General features: G+C 35.9%; 1 protein-coding gene and 1 non-coding gene across 9 annotated transcripts in view; one reads left to right on the top strand and one right to left on the bottom strand.

The window, feature by feature from the left end:
• Positions 1-22,408, bottom strand: part of TANC2 (tetratricopeptide repeat, ankyrin repeat and coiled-coil containing 2) — a 304,614-nt gene that overhangs the window by 81,717 nt on the left and 200,489 nt on the right. For all 8 annotated transcript variants that reach the window (XM_010956001.3, XM_010956002.3, XM_074343434.1 and 5 more), the window contains 2 exons: positions 21,935-22,060; positions 3,156-3,437 (listed from right to left, as the gene is read on the bottom strand). In XM_010956001.3, the coding sequence (XP_010954303.2) occupies positions 3,156-3,437; positions 21,935-22,060 (408 nt within the window). The remainder of the gene's footprint in view (positions 1-3,155; positions 3,438-21,934; positions 22,061-22,408) is intronic.
• LOC123617156 (U6 spliceosomal RNA) lies at positions 12,264-12,370 on the top strand. The gene has a single exon (XR_006725261.1). It is a non-coding gene; the product is annotated as a U6 spliceosomal RNA (small nuclear RNA).

The raw sequence follows: 22,408 nt of genomic DNA, 5'->3' as shown, positions 1-22,408 counted from the left end.
TTTATCTGGTATTTGATTTTGTGGGTAATTATTATCCGAGAATTGTCTGTCTTCTAGCTGTTCCCTTTTGGAGATGCCCCCTTTTTTGTCTGGGTGTCTTTACTTTCTGCTTTGTATTCAGAGAACAGTAGAAACAAAAGTTAATAGGGAGGAGCAGTGAGTGTGCACAGCAAACTGGCAAAACAGACTTCTGGAATGAGCAGAATAGGGAGGGTAGGGGTTACTCACTTAATAGTTATTTGGGGGGCCTGGCAGCTGTTGGCAAATGTCAAATCCAAACAATAACTACACTGAGAATTTTAGTGATAGGAAAATATCGTCTTGTATTAGACAAAGCTTCCCTAACTACCGTGCTGAATATACTTGTAGTTAATGTAATAATGCCTGAATTACACAACAGGTCCATTTTCACAAAATGTTTCTGTTCTTTCTGTGTATGTGTTGAGGGGTGGGTGATGACGGTGGTGGAGACTGATGGGGGAGTCACGTTTGGGGAGGGGTGTAGGCGGAAAGCAGGATGACAGGCTAGTGCCTGCCTTGACAGCTTTTCTGTACCTTCCCAGGGAAATGACAAGGAGGGGGCGGCTGGGGGCTGGGTGTCTGTGGGGGAAGGACACAGCCAGGCAATGCAGTGCTGCAGGCTAAACTGCTCACATTTTCCTCAGCAGTGCTGCTCAGTGTGGAGGAGGCAAGGACAGAAGAAAGAATGACAGAGAATGCAGAAATGGAAGTTGGGAGCTCCAATAATTTTCCACTTTGTTTCATTATTACTACAACTATATCATCGGTACCACTGATTGAGGGATCGGAAGGCCAGTGGGATTCCGAACAAACCTATCAAAGCTTAATGTAAATTAAACTGTAAAAAATTAAGCCAATTCTCTCTCCACAGACATCATTCTTATTCATTAATAAAAAAAATTCTGCTACTGCCATTAACACTCCCTGGGCTGGCTAATGTAGTAAACAGACTGATGCTGGAAAACAGCTTGTTCTTTATCAACCTCTTATTCTTGACTCTTCTTAAAGAGTAGTGGTTCAGTTAAGATGGCACAGGTAGAACGTAGTTTGGACATCAAAAATGCAACAAAAATGATTACATTGAAGATTACAAGGCAATGCTGGTTCTGTATAATTCTGATAAATACATAAGCACATACTCTATCTCCTTTAACACCTTTTCAAGTTTTGAAAGTTAACTATCAGGCCGAATCTACAGTCTCAACATGTGGACATTTATCACATGAATGGGAGTGTCCCAGTATTTTCAGAGTTTCTCTGGAGGTAAAACCAGTGGATGTTAGAGAGTAACTTAATGAACTCCCTTTAAAGAACCTCTGCTTTGGGGAGCACATAGGCTGTTTTCTATAAACTCCTGCTCTCCCAGGCTTAGAGGGGGGCACTCCTAGGTACCTTTGCTTTCAGAGAAAGCAGCTCTTCTTGCCCTTGAGCCATGACTCTACCATGCTGTTATCTGCAACAGTGATACACAGAGGAGTCAGAGAGACTATTACCTATCTGTTTTTCTTTCTGACACACTCAAATACTTAACCTCTGGGATGACTCAGATAAGAAGTGGTCTGGGTAATACTTAAGCACTCTAAGGAAAATACTGGAATAGGTGCGGAAGTTACTTTCAACCATGAAGAAGACATCTTAGAATCACAGAATTTTAGCATAGGGATGAATCTTAAAGATCACTTTATCCCACTTCCTCATTTTACAGATAACAAAACTGAGGTTTAAAGGATTAAAGTAAAATTCTCAAGGTTATAAAGTGTAGTCAATTTGAGTGTTGGGGCTCAAACTGTGGGGTCTTGACTCCCATGACATTATGACAAGCTACTCAGAAAAACTTCATGCGGAAACTGAGTATGATATTGCTCTTAAGTCATGAATTCTTCCATACCAATTTTCACCATACTCTGGCAAGCAGGAACTCTTGTTTTAATCAGTTTTCTTTCTAGACATTAGTTCTTCTACTTGTCAGATATCCGTAAGTTTACCAGAGGCAATCTGCCTACTTAATGACATGAAACTGCTAATTAATTTCCACAGGAAGCCAAGATGTTTGGAGGGTATTCAGTGAGTGCCTGCTGAGTTTCTATAGCACTGTGCTGGACTCTGCAGCTACTATGATCTCAAACAAACCATTTCTAGTGGTTGCTGTCTGGAAATCTGTGATGAGCTACATTATTGATTTGGATTAGCAGAGCAATAGTTTCTTTTTTGTTCTCTTATACCTAACAGAAACCAGGTAGATTGGTTCTATACATATACTGTGTACAGGAAGAACAACCACACATTCATTTCCTTTTATCTTCTTCACTCAAGTGAGTTCCATCGATAAAGAGAGGGAGCACAGCCAAATAGATGAGGCCGGCCTCTGACACCAGGCTGCTTGGGCTCAAATGCTAGTTTCACCATTTACTGGCTTTGAAACCTCGGAGGCTTGCTTAACCTCTCTGAGCCTCAAACCATTTATCTGTGAAATGAAGATAACAGGAAATACCTCACTGAGTTGACAAGAAGATTGGCTGAATTAATATTTGTTAAGCTTTTATTAGAGAATGCCTGGTATGAAGGACCACATGAGGATTTTAAAAATAAATAAGATCCTGATGGTGGTCATTTAGCTGCACCCAGCCTGTGATGAAAGAAGCATGAATATATATGAAATCTCAGCATCTTCTCACAAGGAAGCAGGAGAAACCCTTCAAGGACACAATGACGTTCAAATCCAAGCAGTGCAATGGTGACATCAATCGCAAAGAAATGAAGGCTGCAAACAGACTGTGTTGGCGTGTAAATGAGGACGGGGCACTGGTGGAGCGAAAGCTGACACTGATGGATGCAGACAGCTCTTACAGGCAACTTCTGTGGTCACTATCCAAAGGACAGAGTAGCCAGACAGTCAGTAGGGAAGTCATAAATTTATTCTGAGAGAAAGGTTTTCAGTCACACTTAGGTGACTGTTGCATATGTGGGTTAAATGTAAACAGAGTACTACATTCTTTCCCCCAACTCTGAATTCACGGTCCTCACATACAAGTCAGGTTTTGCAGATCAGAAAACGAAAGGATATGAGACTTAAAAAATGTCAGAAAGAATTCCAGAGCAATGAAGCAGGGAGTTCTTTAAAAAGGAATACATACGTTTAGGGGAGGCGTGGGGACTGTCAGAGGCGATCTGTCTCATCCGCGTTCCGTGGCAGCTGAGGGCCACCAGCCTGGAGATGATGGAAGTTTTGCCGAACCCAATGTTTCCCACAATCACCACACCTTGGTTCACGCTGGCATTTGAACTTTGAAGTTGAGAGTCTATTTCATGGAAAACCCAATCCCGGCCAACAAACACGGACTCTGTAGTGATGCTGGGCACTTCAAAGAGCAGAGGCTTCAGGGAGATATCTGGAGGCCTATAAGGTGCAAAGCGAACTGGAAGGAACAGTAAGAGAACAGAGAACTTAGGTCAAACTGCCAACACTGAAAGAAATAAGGAAAAAAAGCAGTATGGTTTAGGAGACTGTTGGGAGTTACAGTATGATGGTACCCTGGGTTACTGAGAAAATAACAAAACTCCGAATTTTGGTTCTACACAGATGAGCAACAGCAGGGGGGCTAGAGCCATTTGATACCCTAGCTGGAAGAACACAAACATGGTTAAAACAGTAATAATTCATGCTATAGTCAGAAACAGTGATATTCAAAATTATTAAACAACGGGGATGGCCCAGTCACCCGCAATCAGGATAGATGCAAAAATAGGGTCCTGAAGGCCTCTTTCTATGCCTGGGGATAACCTTTAAAGTATTGGATTGTGAGGAGATGTGGGGCTGGCATTTTCTGGGGGAGAAGCTGGGGTGAGGCAGGGCATCCAGATGGCTTATGGCATCAGCTCTTTACCAACCCGTAAGGATGCATTTCAGTATTCAACAACCAACGTGGCTGTATCACCACACATCAGTCCTGCGGAAAGCAATGTAAAGATAATTTGTCTGTTTCTTTAAAAATACCAATAAAAACAGAAATTCCTTTAAGTTTGTGATGGTATTTTTTTTTAATCTAGGAAGTGTATTATGGGAAGAAAACTTCTAAAAGCCCTGATGGTTTAAAAGGTTTTCAACATGTTAAGCAATCAAGGCAGTAGAAAACAAACTTTCACCTATTACCTTTATACCTGTGTGGCCAATTTGAAAAAAAAAAGATTTTTGGTTTTTACATACTTCTTGGGGTCAGATCCCATTGCTTCTCCTATGGTTTTTGTGTGTGTGTGTGTGTGTGTGTGTGTGTGTGTGTGTGTGTGTGTGTTGATGTAGTTGTGAGATGTGCTAAGGCCAAGCATGAGCTCTACTTTCAGTAGTTTTCTAAAAACGCACAACAGATGTGACTTGGTTTCAAAGTTCAACCTTCTATATTAATGGCACGAAGAAGTCCTGCCTAACTTCCCTTATCTGAATTAAATACTTTCTTAACTGTTTTAAGAGTAGTTGGAGATGTATCATTTTATCTGTTACCCAACATTTCACTTCTGTATCTTTAAGCTGAGTACAGTGCTTTGACAAATAGTAGATGCTCACTAAATGCTTACTGAAATAAGTAAAAATAAGGTATTACACTCTAACTCCTTTTTATATTTTGCAGATTAAAGGCCAGGGGTGGGAAGAGGATGAGGACAAGAGAAGGAGAACTAATAAAGGGGGAAATCAGATCTATACACACTGCTCATATTATTCTAGAACATACTTAAACCACTTACACATCATAAAATAGGATAAGAAAACACACACACAAGCACACATACATGTAAACACTCTTACTTAAAACTGTCTGAAAGCCATTAGAATGATGACTGAGCATTTAAACAAAGGATAACAATTCCAAAAGCAGTAACACTAATTAAAAATATAAAGCCAAACTCTAGTAATAGAAGCAAATAGTTTCCTGTATCAGTTTTAAAATGTCCCAATTGTCACTTAAAAAAGAAAAGGTTATGAAGATACAGCTACACAGTTACAATTTCCTGATTCACATCTCTTTATCAAAATGTACTCTTTTCAAAAATATATAATTACAGAATTAACTGAAAAACTAGACTTTAACTTGCTAAAAAATTAATTCTAGTGTCTTACAGCTAACAGTCTATTTTACTTTTCTTAAACATTATTTTACTGAGTTATAATTCACATACCATAAAATTTACCCTTTTAGAACACATAATTTGGTGGTTTTTAGTATATTCATAAAGTTGTACAACCATCACTATTGAATCCATTGTCCAAAGAAAACCATATACCCTTTAGCTGTCACTCTCTAGTCCCCGTTTCCCCCAGCCCCTGGCAATCTGAGACTTTCTGCCTTTGAAGATTTGCTTATTGTGTTCATCCCACATACATGGTATCATATGATATGTGGCCTTTTATGTCTGGCTCCTTTCACTTGGCATGTTTTGAGGTTCACTCATGTTGCAGCATGTATCAGTACTTCATCCTTTTTCTTGCTGAACGATATTCCATTATATGGATATAGCACATTTTGTTCATCCATTTATCATCTCACAAGCACTTGGGTTATTTCCACTTTTTGGCTATTATGAACCGTGCTGCTATGAACATTCATGTACAAGTTTTTGTGCACATATGTTTCCAGTTCTCTTGGGTATATATCTAGGAGTGGGTCATATGGAAACTCTATGTTTTAACTTTTGGAGAAGCTGCCAAACTGTTCTATTTTACTTTTGCTATTTTTAATGGAAGTGATATATATCCACTACAGAAAATTTAGGAAGAGCAGATGAACAAAATAATTTTACTCCCATCAGCCAGAGAGAAATACAATTCACTTTCTACGTAAATTTTGTCTGTACTGTATATACTTATTTTTAAAACAAAAAATGGGGTCATACTATAGACACTGTTTCATAATATGCTTTTTTTTGCTTAGCAGTTCTAGAGTTCTGAATAAGTTGACTTATCAGACTTGCCAGCTTAACAGTTGCTTCATTGGAGAGACTGATCCTTGGCACTCCTCACTCCTCCATTTTCCACGATGTCACTTAATAGTAGGGGCTGCTAACCATTCAGGGGTTCTTCTGGGTATCTGTGTGCCTCTGGTGAGCAGACACTGAGACAGACACTCTGAGTTCAGACTGAGCAGTCGTAGGACTCCCAGCAAGGGAGGAGAAAATAGATCGTTGGTTTGAGATGAGTCTGATTAGGCCTAGAGAGAGATCTAAGTTCACACAGCTGGTTTCAGAACTAGAATCAAAACCCAATTCTGACTCCAAAACCTAGGGTTTTTTTCTACTACATTATGTTGCCGCTCTTTAGGATATCACTATTAAATCTGAATGTGATACGAGTTATACCACTGATGACCAGGACTGAGTAGACTTAGCTGACTGGCTAGGCTAACTTCTTTCTCCTTCACCTATACTGTGTTTCCCTTTAGGAACTACATGCTTGACCAGAAATAACCTTTCCAGAGAGAGAAGAGCTTCTGCTTTCTAAACTAACAGACTTATCTCTTCAGGTCTGAGATTACCTTTAGTATCAAAAGGGACTTTCACGAATATGACCAATGCCAACTTATAATGTGGGATAAGTACAGAATCAGCTTAAATGCCAAAGTTTTTGAGAAAAATTCTATTAAGATAACTTGTTCTCACATTGACGTAATCTCTCATCATATTTTATTCTACTGAGAAAGCTTTGACATTTTAAAAAGTTATTTTAAAATTTTTCTAAAAATGTAATCAATTCACAAAAGCCTCAAGGGAAGAACAGACAAAATTATCCCAGTACCATATGGTAAAACAACTGTAGACACCAAGAACAGCTTAGAAACAGTTTCTGTACCTCAGAATCTAAGGCTTTTCTCAGATCAATACAATAAAAGAAAGCCACGCTTCCTATGTACCAACAATAAATTTAGGGCATATGAACAAGGAACTTTGGCCTGCACTGTGGGATGTAGAGGTAATGAATACTCTCTGTGGAGTTTATATTCCTAAATAAGTGTTTCTTTGTTTGGAATATCAGCTGGCTTCCGAGAGGTTTTCTAAGGCAGAAACCACTGAAATAATCCAGTGAGAAATGACCACAGCAACTATAGCTGAGCTAAAGCAAAAAAGATGACCTAATCCATACATTTAGTGACAGATGTGGTTCTTACCCCTGGCACCCAAGAAGTGGCAGTCCCAGGGCAGCAACAGAGCAGGAAGACCATCCCATCCTTCTCAAAACATTCTAAAGCATACTAATATCTGGAATTTACTTTGAAATTTGTAAAAAAAAAGGATGGGTGGTTAAAGAGATGGATAGATATGTGATAAAATAATCAAACACAAATGATATATCAAGGTGAGTACACGAGTATTTACTGTAAAATTCTTTCCTTTTTTTTTTTTTTTGGTATATCTGAAAATTTTCCTAACAAAATGTTAAAGGAAAAAACACAAAAAAGAAAAACATTCCAACAGGGCACACAAACAGAACAAGCTTTGAAAGGCAGTTTTTTAAAGGGATTTAATAATCACCCCAGACTCAGACCACTGTGTGCATCCCCTCTATGCAAATTAGGCCTGTGACAGACAAATGAATTCTCTCTAGGAAACAGTCTCTTTGAGACTATCAATTCAAATAGTTATATATCTAGGCTTATAGAGAAAAGTGACCTTACTTTAACTAAGGTAAAGAGTAAACATTTAAAAAACAAACAAGAGTGCATTAAGGCTAACAGACCAGTTTGTCGAAATGCAAATAAACAGCTGCAGCAGCGGGAAAAGGGGAAGGGGAAGTGGGGGCAAAAGTGCTCTAACTGGATTTAGACTAAAGTATATTTACTCATGGAAAACAACCATGAATCATCCTAAAAGAAGTCAGTCACAGGACTGGGAGAAGAAAGGGCGTATGTAACACAGCCAAGGTCTGTGCAAACAGGAGCAGAGTTGTATTTCCTCACATTCTTCCATAATGACTGTAAAGTCTAGCCTGGAAGCACCTCTGTTCCTCAGATCAAAAGATAATTTCAGGCTTATTCTTAGGGTTTAGGCCATGCATGCTATTCTCTGCAGAGAGCAGAGGAAAAACACATGCGCTTCAAACAAAACCTTGTCTCACATTAGCACCAAACACAAGTCAAAAAACAGGCTGATTTGTTTTTCTTATTAAACCAAGGCAAGAACTCATTTGTCTACTGAGTTTCCAGAAGGCTCACTCTCCCATTTGCAAGAGTCAAATCTCTTTAGGGACTGTTGTTTATTTACGGCACTCAGGAACAGGACTACAGTAGGCAGGTATTCCTACCTCAGGAAATGAGTTTTTGAAGAGTGTAAAGCAATCTGAAGCAGGTCCTAAAAAACAATCTAAAGATAGTAGCCTGAGAAATGTTCATTCCAGATAACTTTTGTTTAAAAAAAATTAAATAAAGCAGATTCACTTTTTGGGTCAGCAGGGAAGCATATACCAGAGTGGGTAAAACTGCAGACTCAGAGCCAGGATGCCATGGTCTGTATCCTGTCCTTGTTACTTACTAACTGTGGGAACTTAGGATACTTACATGTTTTTGATATCTCAGTTTTCCTCATCTTTAAAACGGGATAACCATGACATGTGAGGATTAAAATAAGTTAATACATTTTGTGAGCCTGGGACAGCGTCTGCTTGTTAACTGTGGTAGCTGCTACCACTATGCATATCACTAAGCCACAAAAGACACCCAGTGTAACCTAATCCCCTCCCTCTCACATACATTTATTTAAAACAAAACATCATGAAAAGTATACTGAGAACATACTCTCTTTGAGCCCTCAGCACTCTGAGCTTCTGACTTATGTCCCTTCTTCCTTCTACCACTCAACATTTTGAAAGAGCCATGCTTACTATCTTCACTTCCGAGGCAGTAACTCATTCTCACCCGGCTTCCTCCCATATTACTCTGCTGAACTTGTTTTGAAGACACCAACAACTTTCTAACTTTTAAGTCCAATGAATTATTTTCAGTCTTTATGCTTAACCACTCCTCAGTATTTAACACTTTTAACTAAATCTCACTTTTTGAAAGATATTCCCTTATTGGGCTTAACATAACACTTTCTTCCAGTTCTTTTTTTGTCCTCTCCTCTTGATATATCTTTAATGATTCCTCCTGTTCCAGCCATCCCTAAAATATTGCCAATCCTAGGTTCTATATTTTATTGCTTTCTCTTCTTAGTGGTCTCCTTGGGTAATCTCAAAGGAACAGACTAATTTCACAACCATCTAAGTGGTGATAGTTTATATTTCTATTCCAGATCCCATTTCTAAACTCCTGTACAGCATTTCCAACAACTCACAAGAGTTATCTATGTGAATTTCCAATAGATATCTCAAGTTTAAAATGTTTAAAATGAAAATTATTTTCTCACTCCTGTTAACCTAGACTTTATTGTCCATTTATTATCTCAATTAATGAAATATCACCTAAGACAGAAACCTGGGATTCACCAGGATTTCTTCTTCCTTAATCCTTACATCTAATTTGTCATAGGTCCTATCAATTATTCTTGAGGAATATCTCTCAGATAGAATTCCTTTTTCCTTTTCCCATTCCACTGCTACTGATAGTGACATAACCTTGGAGGAGTTGCCGGATCACTTTAAGCCTAGTTTTGTCATCTGTAAAATGAGGATAATAAGAAAATGTACATTTAAGCTCTTAGTTCAGAACCTAGTTAATCCACAATAAATGATAGCCTAAGTTTAGATTCTCAACATCTTTTGCTTTTGACCATGTACTTAAACAAGCTTTTAATAAACAACCTTGTATCTCACACACCCCTCCTGTATACAGGTATATGACATAATCACGTCTACCCTACACTTCTACCCACATATTTCATCAACTTACCCTACCACAATTACTCAACCTAGGAAGTCCTTACTAACTAGTACAGTTATTGTTGCAGGGGATGTATGTCACAGAGAACGTACATTTACAAATGTTTACATTTACTAAATGAATTTGTGAACGAAAACAGTATGAATTTTCCATTCGCAACTGCAGAGAAATGTTTATAGATTTGGTTTTGGCAGAACAGGAGGGCTAGAGGAAGACAGTTATAGGATGCAAACCCAGGTCTTTGAAAATCACTGAACTGTACTATGATAATAAAAAGAAATGAATCATTTGTTTGCCACCTTTCAGGGATATATTTCTGTTTAAAAGGCTAGTGTCATAAACAAGAGGGTCATTAAATAACAGGACATTCAGGGAATAAAAACTGTTATTTTCCAAGCTCTGTACATATCACAGGCAAGGCCTGGATGCTGGCCAAGACATCAACAATCAAAGAATCATATTTCTACAGGAAGCTGGGGGAAGGGAAAGTATCCAGAGAAGACAGGATATATATTTTTTAAAGACTATTTTTCCTTTCTTCTAGAGAAATTACTGAGAAGGCTGAAGCCACACATACCCATTTAGTAACTACCATCTTACTAGTGCTATATGTGAGATTTACTTTGTACAAACGATGACTGTATTTAATTCTTCATTATTATAGGTAAAATATGTATTTTGGCTTAAAGAAAACCCAATTCTAACTACCAAGCCAGTCATTTTCTAATGAGAGATGGGTTTATGCTCTCATTCATTTCATCCATATACATATATATTTAATTTGACATGAATTTCCACTTCTGGCCAAGATGGAGAAACAAGGACTAGATTTGCCCTCCCACCTAAAACAACTCCAAAACAAGGAAATAAACCTCTAGACAAAATACATGAAACAAAGGTTTTCAAGGCATTAGACATAGGCAATGAAAAACAGTAATCCCTAACAGATGGAAAACCCTATGTCCACTTACAACATTGAATTTTCAGACCACAATATAGGGAGGAAGAACCCAGTCAGATTCTGGCAGACTCCCTTAGTTGAGTAGATGGAGCTGAAAATCCACAGATACCAAGGCAGCAACTGTTCAAAGAACAGAGTACTGGAAAGGAGAGAGTCGTACAGAAATAATTCTGAAGATCTGTGGAAATTTAACTGTTGAGTAATCTCAGAGTAGTGACTGGCACATGTATAAGGACTAAAGAGAAGAGTGCCTCCTGTTTACAAAGGGCCAGGAGTAGTGCCTGTTCCTACCAGCCAGAATGGAAAGCCTCACAATTTATAGAAGACTGGATAAATCCAGAAAGATCTTGTCTCAAAAGTATGGAATAATGAGACCTGTGAATATTGTTCTGGTTCTACTCATCAAATCTTAAAGACAAGAACCAAAATTGATCATACTGTTTCCAAATAACTCACCCACATTCCAGAAAAAAGTTGAAGAATAGTTATTAGAATATAAACATAAACAACACTCAATAAAGTAAAATTCACAATGTCTGGCATCCAAATGAAGATTATCAGCCATGCAAAGATGTAGGAAAATATTAAGTCATAATTAGGAGAAAAACCAATCAGCTGAAATTGACCCAGACTGGACACAGACGTTAGAATCAGCAGAGAAGAGTATTAAAACCATGATTATAACTATATTCTATATGTTCAAAAGGTAGGGACATGGGAGATATAAAAGACCCAAATTGTACTTTTAGAGAAAAAATATCACAAGATGGGATTTGTGACAAATTTGACATTACAGAAGAAAAGATGAATAACCTTGAAGACACAGCAAATAAAACTATGCAAAGTTAAACACAGTGAAAAAAGAGATAAAAAAATTTTAAATATTTTTAAAAATAAAAAGAGCATCAGTGAACTGTGGGACAACTCCAAGTGGCCAAATATAGGTGGAACTGGAGTCCTTGAAGGTGGGAGACAAAAAATACATTTAAAGAAATAATGGTTATAAAATCTCCAAATTTGATGAAAACCATCAACTCACTGATCCAGGAAACTCAATGAGTCCCAAGTGCAATAATAAGAAAATGATAATGAAGGCACATCATAATCAAATTACTCGAAACAAGTGATAGAGAGAAAATCTTAAAAGCAGTAAGAGAATAAAAAGACACATTAAGCACAGATGAACAAACATAAGGATGACAGCAGATTTCTTTTCAGAAACAATGCAAATGATAAGGCAGTAGAACTAAACCTTTAAATTGTGGAAAGAAAAAACATGTCAACCTACAATTCAGTATCTAGTAAAAATATCTTTCAAAAATGGTGACACAGAGTTTTCAGACATATAAAAGCTGAAAAAAGTTAATAATTAATCACCAGCAGACCCACAACATAAGAAATGTTAAAAGAACTCTTTCAGTTCAGTGCTTGCGTCGGCAGCACATATACTATAATTGGAATGATACAGAGAAGATTAGCATGGCCCCTGCACAAGGATGACATGCAAATTAATAAAGTGTTACATATTTTTACATTATGCAGTACACCAGAAATGGACACATTGTAACTGACTATACTTCAATCACAAAAATAAAAACAATAAACAAAACAAACAAAAAAAACCCCAAAACAAATAAAAAGAAGTCTTTCAGGCAGAAGAAAAATGACATCAGATAGAAAAATAGATTAACACAAAGAAATGAAAAGCACTAGAAATGGTAACTGTGTGGATTAATATGTAAGATTTTTTCAAAACTCTTTAAAAGATAAGTGATACCTCTATATATGGTGGTGTTTATTACATTTAGATAAGTAAAATGTCTCATAACAATAACATAAAAGCTGGGAGGAGAGAAATGGAAATACACTATAATATCGAAGAGAGTTTAACATAATAGACCTGAGACTGCTAACCTTAGAAAGTCTGCTTATAAAGTTGGCCCTTACCTGAAGTTTGGAAACATGAATTTTGAGATTTCCACCATTCCCAGAACTAAAAAGAATGGCTCACTGTGCTTAAATTGTTTGTATAAACAATACGATTTATGCTGAATATTCGCTTTTCTTCTGGGAGTCTAGAATTTTGGTATGTTTTAGGCAGGAAGGTCTACATGACCTGACCCCAGTAAAAATCTTGGGCACTGAATCCCTAATGACTTTCCTGGTAGACAACATTTCACACATGTCACAACTCATTGCTGGAGGAATTAAGTGGATGTTGTATAACTTCACTCAGAGAGAATAGATAGAAGCTTGTGTCTGGTTTTCTCTGGACTTTCCCCCATGCACCTTTTCTCTTTTCAGATTTTGTTTTGTATCCTTTTACTGTAATAAAGCATAGCTACAGGAATGACTATGTGCCGAGTACCATTAGTCCTCCTAGTGAGTCAGTCAACTTGGGGGGCACCTCCAAAGACAAGTATTATAAAGGTCTTGAAACATTTATCAAGATAGGTCATATTTTGGCTCATAAAAATTCTTCATAACTTTAAAAGAATTCATGCTGTTCAAAATATATTTTTTGACCACAATACAACTGAATTACAAATCAACAGCAGAAATATATCTAGAAATACCCCAGAAATATCCATGAGTTGAAGAAGAAATCAAAAAGCAAATTTTCAGGCCATAGAAAAGTGTTTCAATGTTGTTTCAGTTGTGCTGGGAAGCCATTAAGACTTTTAAGCAGGGAAGTAATATAACTTAAGTATTTGAAAGATTACTATGGCTGCTGTGTATATTATATTGTAAGAAAGAGAAAGAGAAAAGTAAACTTCACATAAAAATTCATAAAGTTTTTCTTTAATTAAAAACTAAAATCAGATTTTAAAATGTGAAAAAAAGCAAATTAGTATTTTGAACTGAATGAAAGTGAAAACATAAAATCTATGAAATGCAGCTAAAGTAGTATTTAACAGGGAAATTTATAGCACTAACATGCCCATATTAAAAGAAAGGTCTATGTCAATGAGCTCATCTTTTACCTTAGCAAAATAGAAAATGAAGGAAAAAACCCAAAGCAAGGAGAAGAAAGGAAATAATAAAAACAGAATGGAAGTAAGTGAAGTAATAATCAAGAAAACAATAGAAAAGATTAATGAAAATAAAAGATTTAATGAGCTCAATAAAACTGTTAAACCTCTAAGCAGATTAATCAGGAAAAAAGAGAAGACATAAAATATCAGTGAGAGTAGAATCAAGAATAAGTGGTAACATGACTACAGATTAAAAGGGTAGAGGGATACTATGATAACTTTACACCAATAAATTTAACAGATTAGATAAAATGGGCGAATTTCTATAACACACAAACTAACAAACCCACACACAAAAAAACAGACACATAACCTGAATAGGTTATATCTACTAAAGTAATTGAACTGACAGCTAAAATCTTTCCATAATGAAAACTCCAGGCCCTGATGGTTTCATGAGCAAATGTTACCAATTATTTAAGGAAGATATAACATCTATTTTACACAAACTATAAAGCTCAAGAGAGATACTTTCTCATTACTATGGTATTAAAACCAGATAAAGACATTATAAGAAAACTACAGACCAGTATCTCTCATGAACATAGATGCAAAAAAATATATAAAATTATGTTAAATTGAGGCCAGTATATAAAAATGTAATACATCATGACCAAGTAGATTTTATACTAGGAATTAAAAGTTGGCTTAACATTTGAAAATCAATGTAATTCACCATTTTAACAAAGTAAAAAAGAAAACCATTATGATTATTTCCACAGATACAGAAAAACCAATTGACAAAATCCAACACAAACTCCTGATTAAAAACAAACAAACAAACAAAAAAACCCAAACAACTCTCAGCAAACTAGCAACAGTAGGGGAACCACCTCAACCTGATTAAGTGCATCTACTGAAAACCTAACATTTATCTCATGGTGAAAGACTGCATGGTTTCTCCCAAAGATCAGAATAAGGCAAGGATTTCTGCTCTCTTGGCTTCTATTCAACATTGTACTACTTTTAGTCAGAGTAATAAGGAAGGAAAAAGAAACTATCTTTACTCACAGACAATATGACTATCTAATGTAGAAAACACTATGGAATCTACAAAAAAGCCATTAGAAATAGTAAGTGAGTTTAGCCAGGTTTCAGGATACACGGAACAGTATACAAAAATCCACTGTACCTCTGTATACTAGCAATAAACAATTAGAAATTAAAACAAAAAGCAATACTATTTAGTATAAGAAATATGAAATACTGAAGGGTAAATATGACAAAATATTTTCAACATCTGTACATTGACAAAACATTGCTGAGAGAAGTTAAGAAAGATCTAAATGAATGGAGACATATATTATGTTCATGGATTGGAAGATTTAATATTGATAAGAAGTCCGTTTCCTTCAAATTGATCTACAGATCCAATGCAATCCCTATCAAAATTTTAGCAGCCTTTTCAGTAGATATTTACAAGGTTTCATATGGAAATACCAAAGAACCTAGAATAGCCAAAACAATAACATTTGGAGGGTTAACAATATCTGATTTTAAGCTTTATTATAAAGCTACCTCAATCAAGAGAGTGTGGAATTAACATCAATACAAACAAATGAATGGAACAGAAGGAGTTCAGAAACAGATCCATCCATACATGGGTGACTGATTTTTGACAGTGCAAAGGTGCAAAAGGAATTCAGGGGAGCAGGAATAGTCTTTGCAACAAATGGTGTTAGAACAATTGGACAGTTACATGCCAAAAACAAAACCCCAGAAAACTCTGATACCTACCATGCACCACATCATATACAAAAATTAACTCAAAATCAACCATAGGCCTAAACGTAAAACCTAAAACTATAAAATGTCAAGAAGAAAACACAGAAATTATTTGTGACTTTTGGTTTGTCAAAGAAATCTTAGATATAACACCAGAAGAAAAATCCATCAAAGACAAAAATTCATAAATTGGACTTCTGAAAACTTTTGTTCAAAAGATACTGTTAAGAGAAGGAAAAGACAAGCCATAAACTGGGAAAAAATTGCTAAGCACATACCTGATAAAGGACTCTTATCCAAACTATACAATGGACGCTCAGAACTCAATAATAAGAAACCACCCAATAAAAAAGTGGACAAAATATTTGAAGAGACAATTCACTAAAGAAGATATTTGATGGCAAATAAGCATATGAGATCAACAATAAGCAAAATGTTGTATAGCAGATCTCTAGAATGTTTTCATCTTGCATGACTCAAACTTCATTAAGCCCATTGAACAGAAACTCCCCATTCTCCACTCCCCGCAGGCCCTAACAACCACCGTCTGGCAATTAGTGTTTATATGCAACTGTTTCTCATCCCTAGCACCACAGTGTACTGAATTATCTACAATAAGCCACTGTATTTCTATTATTATGCTACTTAAAGCTTTTTATATTATATTGTCTATGACATAGTATAGCCTGTTGCTTAAGAGTCTGCCAGATATGAAATGAATCCCTGCACTGTCAGTTACTAGACATGTAACGTTAAGCAAGTTATTTAACCTAAGTCCCAGTTTTCTTACTACCACTACTTGCATCAAAGAGTTGTGAGGATTAAATAACATGTTTAAAGCTCTTAGCACTGTCTATAAAGAACAAGAACTCCAATAAATGTAAGCTATCATTTTTTCTGTCTAAAAGTGTCCCATTCTCAACATCTGTCTTTAGTGTTTTAAGAAGTCCACTGTATTCTATTAATGTGAGGATAAAAAAGGGGAAAGGCTTATTTTACCCTGGAAAATAATACTTTGAGTCTTTGAATAACTTGTATATTAAATTTCAGCTTTCTGACACCGGTCTTATCGGAAAACATTTGTTGAGAAAAACTTGGAGTCACTGCTGAGTGGACTTTTCAGGAAGGGAACAATGATCTTTGAAAAACAGTAAAAGAAATACTTTTATTTCTCCAGAAGAACTAACTCCCCCAAATGTTACCACTTTATACATGTTTCCTCACATTGAATACCTCAAATTACAGGGAAAATGTAAAAACAGTAAAGGTTTCAAAATGTGAAGTAGCTCATAAAAGAATTATATAACTATGCCAACATAATTTTGTGCTATTATAACGTTGGTCTTGAAGGCACAATTTTTACTGGTGAATCAAAAATGGCTAATTACTTGAAATTTAAGATTAAACATTTTTAAGTGAATGCTCACTGATGAAATAGCTATGGCCCTACAAAGGAAATTCTCCAGTTCTGTATTTTATTAGTATCTGGGGAAGCTAGTCCATAAAAAATCTTTTATTACATACTACAAGATTGGAATGCTTAGATCATTTTACTGAATCAAAAATGTTTTACAAAGTGTTACCTAAGTAAATTTATTGTCATTATGGTTACTTTAATAAGATTTAGTTACTTTTGGAGAAAATATAATGATAGAAAGATTAACTGGGAAGCTGATTCTTTAAATTTAATTTAGATCAAAACATCAAAATGGCTTAATGGTTATTTACTTTTCTTTATTGCACTTAAGGCATTTAAAAATATTTTCAGTGATTTACTCTTACAGAATTAGATATCATGATTACGATTTCCTTCATGTTACTCCACAGCCTTTCTTCATGTGTTATTTAATGCCAGAGGTCAGTATGTGCCTGTTAGATTATGTGGTTTCTAGACTCATCTCTTCCCCAAAGGGTATTTCTCCTTTTCAGGTCTTGTGAGGGAATTTTGTTGTGCATTAGCCACTGTTTGGGTTTTCAAAGTTTAAGACAGAATTTACCAACTATGGCTGGTTTATATAAAAACCAGATCTGTGCACCTATCTGGAGCTACTTTCGAAAGCAGTGATCTGCTTAAAAATGTTACAGCTAGACTACTCCAAAAAGCATATATCAGTTCCTAGCAAATATTCAGAGACATCCAGTTTGAGTATTGCATTTTCAAATTTTAGGCTACTTCACAAAAGAGCTTACTGGGGCTGAGAGGATCACCTCACAAAAGTAAAGCTTATAATCTACCCTAATATTTGTATGTAGGCAGTTATGTGCATGCAACTTTATCTCTGGATTTTGGATTCGCCTAAAGAGAAAGAAAGTAAATATTATAAAAATAAAACAATGAATAATGAGATAGAAAAGGCTGATGGAAATATTCCCTTGTAAATGTGAGAGCTAGCCAGGCAATGATCAAGATGACTACACAACCTCAGGGACGTATGACTCAGTGAGCTAATGTCAGAGTATTAGCTCCATGACATACATCTTAGTCATCTGCAAAAAGGATTCATTGTTTTGGAAAAGTAGGGAACTCACAAATGGCATGAAGCAGTGCCACTGATTTTATTTGATAAAAATTCGATTCTCTGCCTTGACAAAGCAAGTTAACTGTGGCAGGGTCAATTTCACATCAATTCTGCCAATGAGTCAGATTATCATTTGCACATACACCTCCTCCAACCTAGTATCTACTAAAACAGGTATTAACTAAATCCAATGCCTGTGAATGGCCATTTATGTAATAGGACTTAGTAAAAGTCCTAAGAAAACCAACATTTCTTGAGAAATGAAGTTTTAATTAGGAATGTGTAATCTCTTCAAGTAGAACACTGTGATTATAATTTAACATCAGGCAGGTTCTAGAGTCTTATCATTAATAATTGGTTGTTAATTTACCCTAAGTAGCTACTATTCAAAGTCATTATGCTATGATTTGCTTTGTATATTTTAACTCCCGCTGGCTCCATTTATATATTGTCATAAGATTTATTTCATTTAGCCATAAAACCCAGTACCTTCTTCTTTCCTTTTACTGGATAGCAAACTTAGTTTCTGTCTTTCTCTGTTTAAAAAGAATCCATTAAGATGATCAGAAAGAGTGAGAGGTTTCAGGTAGATAATATCTAGCATGACTCCACATTAACACAATGGTGATTAAAATTAAAAAATAGAACCCCAAAATAATTTTTAAAAACTTGACTTAAAAACTTTAAGGTTTCACATGAATATCTGTCAAGGACATAGGCTTTGGGACTTGAAAGGCACTTGTGGTAGGTTAGCCAGCTATGTACTCTGCACGTTAGGACACAATCTGCTGTAACTATTTTGTCATTAGAGCTCAAGCTCTTGGATGGTTGACAGCGAGGACTCAGCTAACTTGCTGCAGTAAGATCCGGGACAGTGCACTTATGTGACCTTCTCCCCACTGTTGGGCTGGGTCCCTGGAAGCATCAATTTTAGTAGAACAGTTGTTCAAAACAGTTGTCTTGGGAAGTAATAAAAAAAAAAAACACTTTTTATTAATGAAGCAAATGTTAATGTTAATACCCAACTTGAAGATCCAAGTTGTAGTTCGTGGGTTACCCCAGCAACTTCTGCCTCAGCAGTCGAAAGACTGCCACTATGATCAAACAATTATAGTTACTATTAAGGTAACTGCTAAGTGAACTATGCCTGTATATTAAACCATGTTCATGGATAACTTTTAACCAGTTCTCAAACTACACTCTTTCACATTTCTGTAAACAGACCGTACGGTCCTTAAAGGCATAAAACTTATCTTCAGTTACAATGGCATTCTCTAAATCAGTTGTTCTTAAAGTGTGATCTTGAAACCCCAAGGGGTTCACAAAGTCAAAACTATTTTCGTAATAGTAAGAGGTTATTTGTCTTCTTCCACTCTTATTCTTTCACAAGTGTAGGGTGGAATTTTCCAGAGCTTCCATGCTGTTAGTACATAATGGGTCAACCATTAAAAAAAAAAAAAAAAAAAAGAACAGGTATTTTAAAAATTTCTCAGTTTTAATTTCTAGTATGGTGACTATCAATAGTTACAACTCATATAACACAAGATTTTCAGGGTCCTCAACAATTTTTTAAGTGTTTGTAAAGGGATCCTGGGACCAAAAAGTTTGAGAACCATTGCTCTAAAGAGAATAGTGCAAGACTGCCTATGAAGTGCGCAATAAATGCTTGCCACCTCTTTATAGATCCAAGGAATTTTACTTCAGATTATCTCTATACTTGAAATCAATCAGTAAATTTAGGATCCCTTGATACACTACAGTGTACATGACCATTAGCTACCTTCTCTGAAGATCCAGTGTCATTTAAAGCCAGAATTATGATTTTAAAACCATTTTGTAATACTTGTTTGACTTCTATATTTTAAAATATAGAATGACAAAACCTGTACTATAGAAAGATATATCTTAATATATAGTAAAAAAGATTTTCAATAACTTTATTACTTTTTTCTGAGTAAAGTTGTTTTACTTCAATCATAACCAGAGTTAGGAAAAGAAATAAAACTGAAATATGACTGCAAATTGTATGTTCCTTTAAATAAAATTAGAAAACATGATGTGACATGTTTTTTTAATATTATGCCAAGAAAACAATATGATTCTGTTTCTACAATAAAGGGTAATGTTTTGGACAGAATAATCACAAATTACAAAGGCTTGCCAAACAGGTCTACAGAAACATAAGGAAAGTCTGTCCAAGTTTGCTTTCCTTTCTTTTTAATGTCTTTTAAGTCATGCCATAATCTACAGAGTTCATTTGTGAGTTGTAATCAAGATAACATGTTACTTTTTGAGGAAAGATTATTGTCCAGGGCCTCAAAGTTCTAAATTAAAGTATGTTACTTTTAGAAGACAAAATACTGCTTAGTAAACACTCAAGTCTCTTATGAATTAATGCACTCATCTGGATGGCATGTTCCAACCGTGTAGACTGCTAAAAGAAAATCTCTTGAAAGAAAAGGTAACTTCAAAGGGACTGGAATGTTAGTATCACTGTATATTTATCAATGGACAAACTCCATCTTTAGTATTAATGTAAATAGTAAGTTGAGATGCTATCTGAAAGGTATATGAAATTAGTTTTGTAAGGAATGCATTATTCTGGTGCCTAAAGATTTAAGTATGTTTTGGAAAAATCTTTGGATGCACTTTGGTTTTATTCAATGTTCAGGCTGAAGCTCAATGCAACAGAAAAGAGTTTTGTTGTATTCTAAAGACCTTACTGAATCTTTAGATACTAGAAGCAGACATGTGCCATCGAATATTAACAGAACCCAACATGAAAAGTTATCAAAAATATACAGCTGAAATACACAGTCATTAATTTCTATTTCGATGCAGTACAAAATCCATTATTCAATGACTAGCAAAGCAGAAAATAAAATCAGCAATGTCAGTATGTTTTTCAGTAATGTGGTGCAAGGTCATGCCAATGTGGCAGATTTTCAACCAAATCTGAAGGTCCAGATTGATCAACAGCTATATCCAATCTTCTTTATTAGGGCTACACATTCTGGTCTCAGCACAAATCATTTATTTGGTCTTTGACTAAATCTACTCAGGTGTCAGATATACTCTATTTACCAGCACTAAAGTAGCACTTGACATAATTCCACTTTCTAGGATAAGCAACTAGTATATAGCTAACTGAAGAAATGGCAAGCAGGATGGATAGGATTGGGAACTAAAACCATCACTGGGGCCATCAACTCACTACTAGACCGTGGTTATAACAAAATGAAAACCTTTATAAAGATCAGATTCCCAACTGTAGAAGCATGTAGCATGCATAGAGAGTAAAGAAACAGGTGCCTGAGTAGGAAAAGGTAAGTTGTTTAGATGTTGCCAGGACAGGACTAGAAGCACTAAAATTCTAAGAAAATGAAAGTACTGTATGTCACTAGTAATGGCCAGAGAATATAAATGAAATAAATTCTCTAGTGAAACTCATGATTATTGGCACCAAGTTCACCTGCAACATGGCTAGGGCTGAAGTTGGTCAACAATAACTTCTAAATTCCAGGACCTTAAAAAGGTTATTTCTCCCATCACAACCAGCCCTTTATACTTGTTTTCTTTCAGAATTTCAAAGAATCAATGCTTCCAATTGTTGGTAACTACACTGCCTTCTACAATGAGTACAATGTATTTGCTTATCTTTCCCTCTAGATTCAGCAGATGTGAATTGGTTACATGCTCACTTCTTAAGGGAGGCTTAAGTAAGTGTGGAAATTGGAAACAAAGGAACCTTTTGCCTCCTGCTCATTTCCATTTTCCCCTGGGCATCCCCATGCAAAGCCCTCCAGTGGCTCTAACCTCTTAAATCCTGTTGTGTGCGAGCACTGGCCATGCTCTGTCTTGGCATTCGAAGAGAAGTTCTCAAAGGTGTATGTCTCTGCTCATCCAGGTAAGCGAGGTCCTCCAAGTGGGCAGAGCTTGTGGCTGGCAGGACAGAAGAGTTTAGTCAGAATACATAAGTTTAGAAAACTTTTAGTTAGTCTCTATCTCCAAACTTTGGAATTGGAGCAAATACATTTACCAAGAGTTTGCTCAACTCAAAGTCCTCAATCAGTGCCTAGAACACCTACTAGGGAAACATGTCAAGAGTCGTCTGCAGCTCCTTCATCACTATCAAACGCCTGAGCTTATGAGATTACTAGCAACAAGTTGGCAAACACATTAGTAACTGACAACAAAGATTATTAGCTTTTGCTTCTTTCAGGTCACAAATCCCATTTGTAAAACAAGACATAAACATCATCAGTGTAGAAATCTGTTTCAAATTATATT

The sequence above is a fragment of the Camelus bactrianus genome, chromosome 16 (assembly GCF_048773025.1).
Source record: "Camelus bactrianus isolate YW-2024 breed Bactrian camel chromosome 16, ASM4877302v1, whole genome shotgun sequence".
Lineage (NCBI taxonomy): Eukaryota > Metazoa > Chordata > Mammalia > Artiodactyla > Camelidae > Camelus > Camelus bactrianus.
This window is presented reverse-complemented; position numbering and strand designations above follow the sequence as displayed.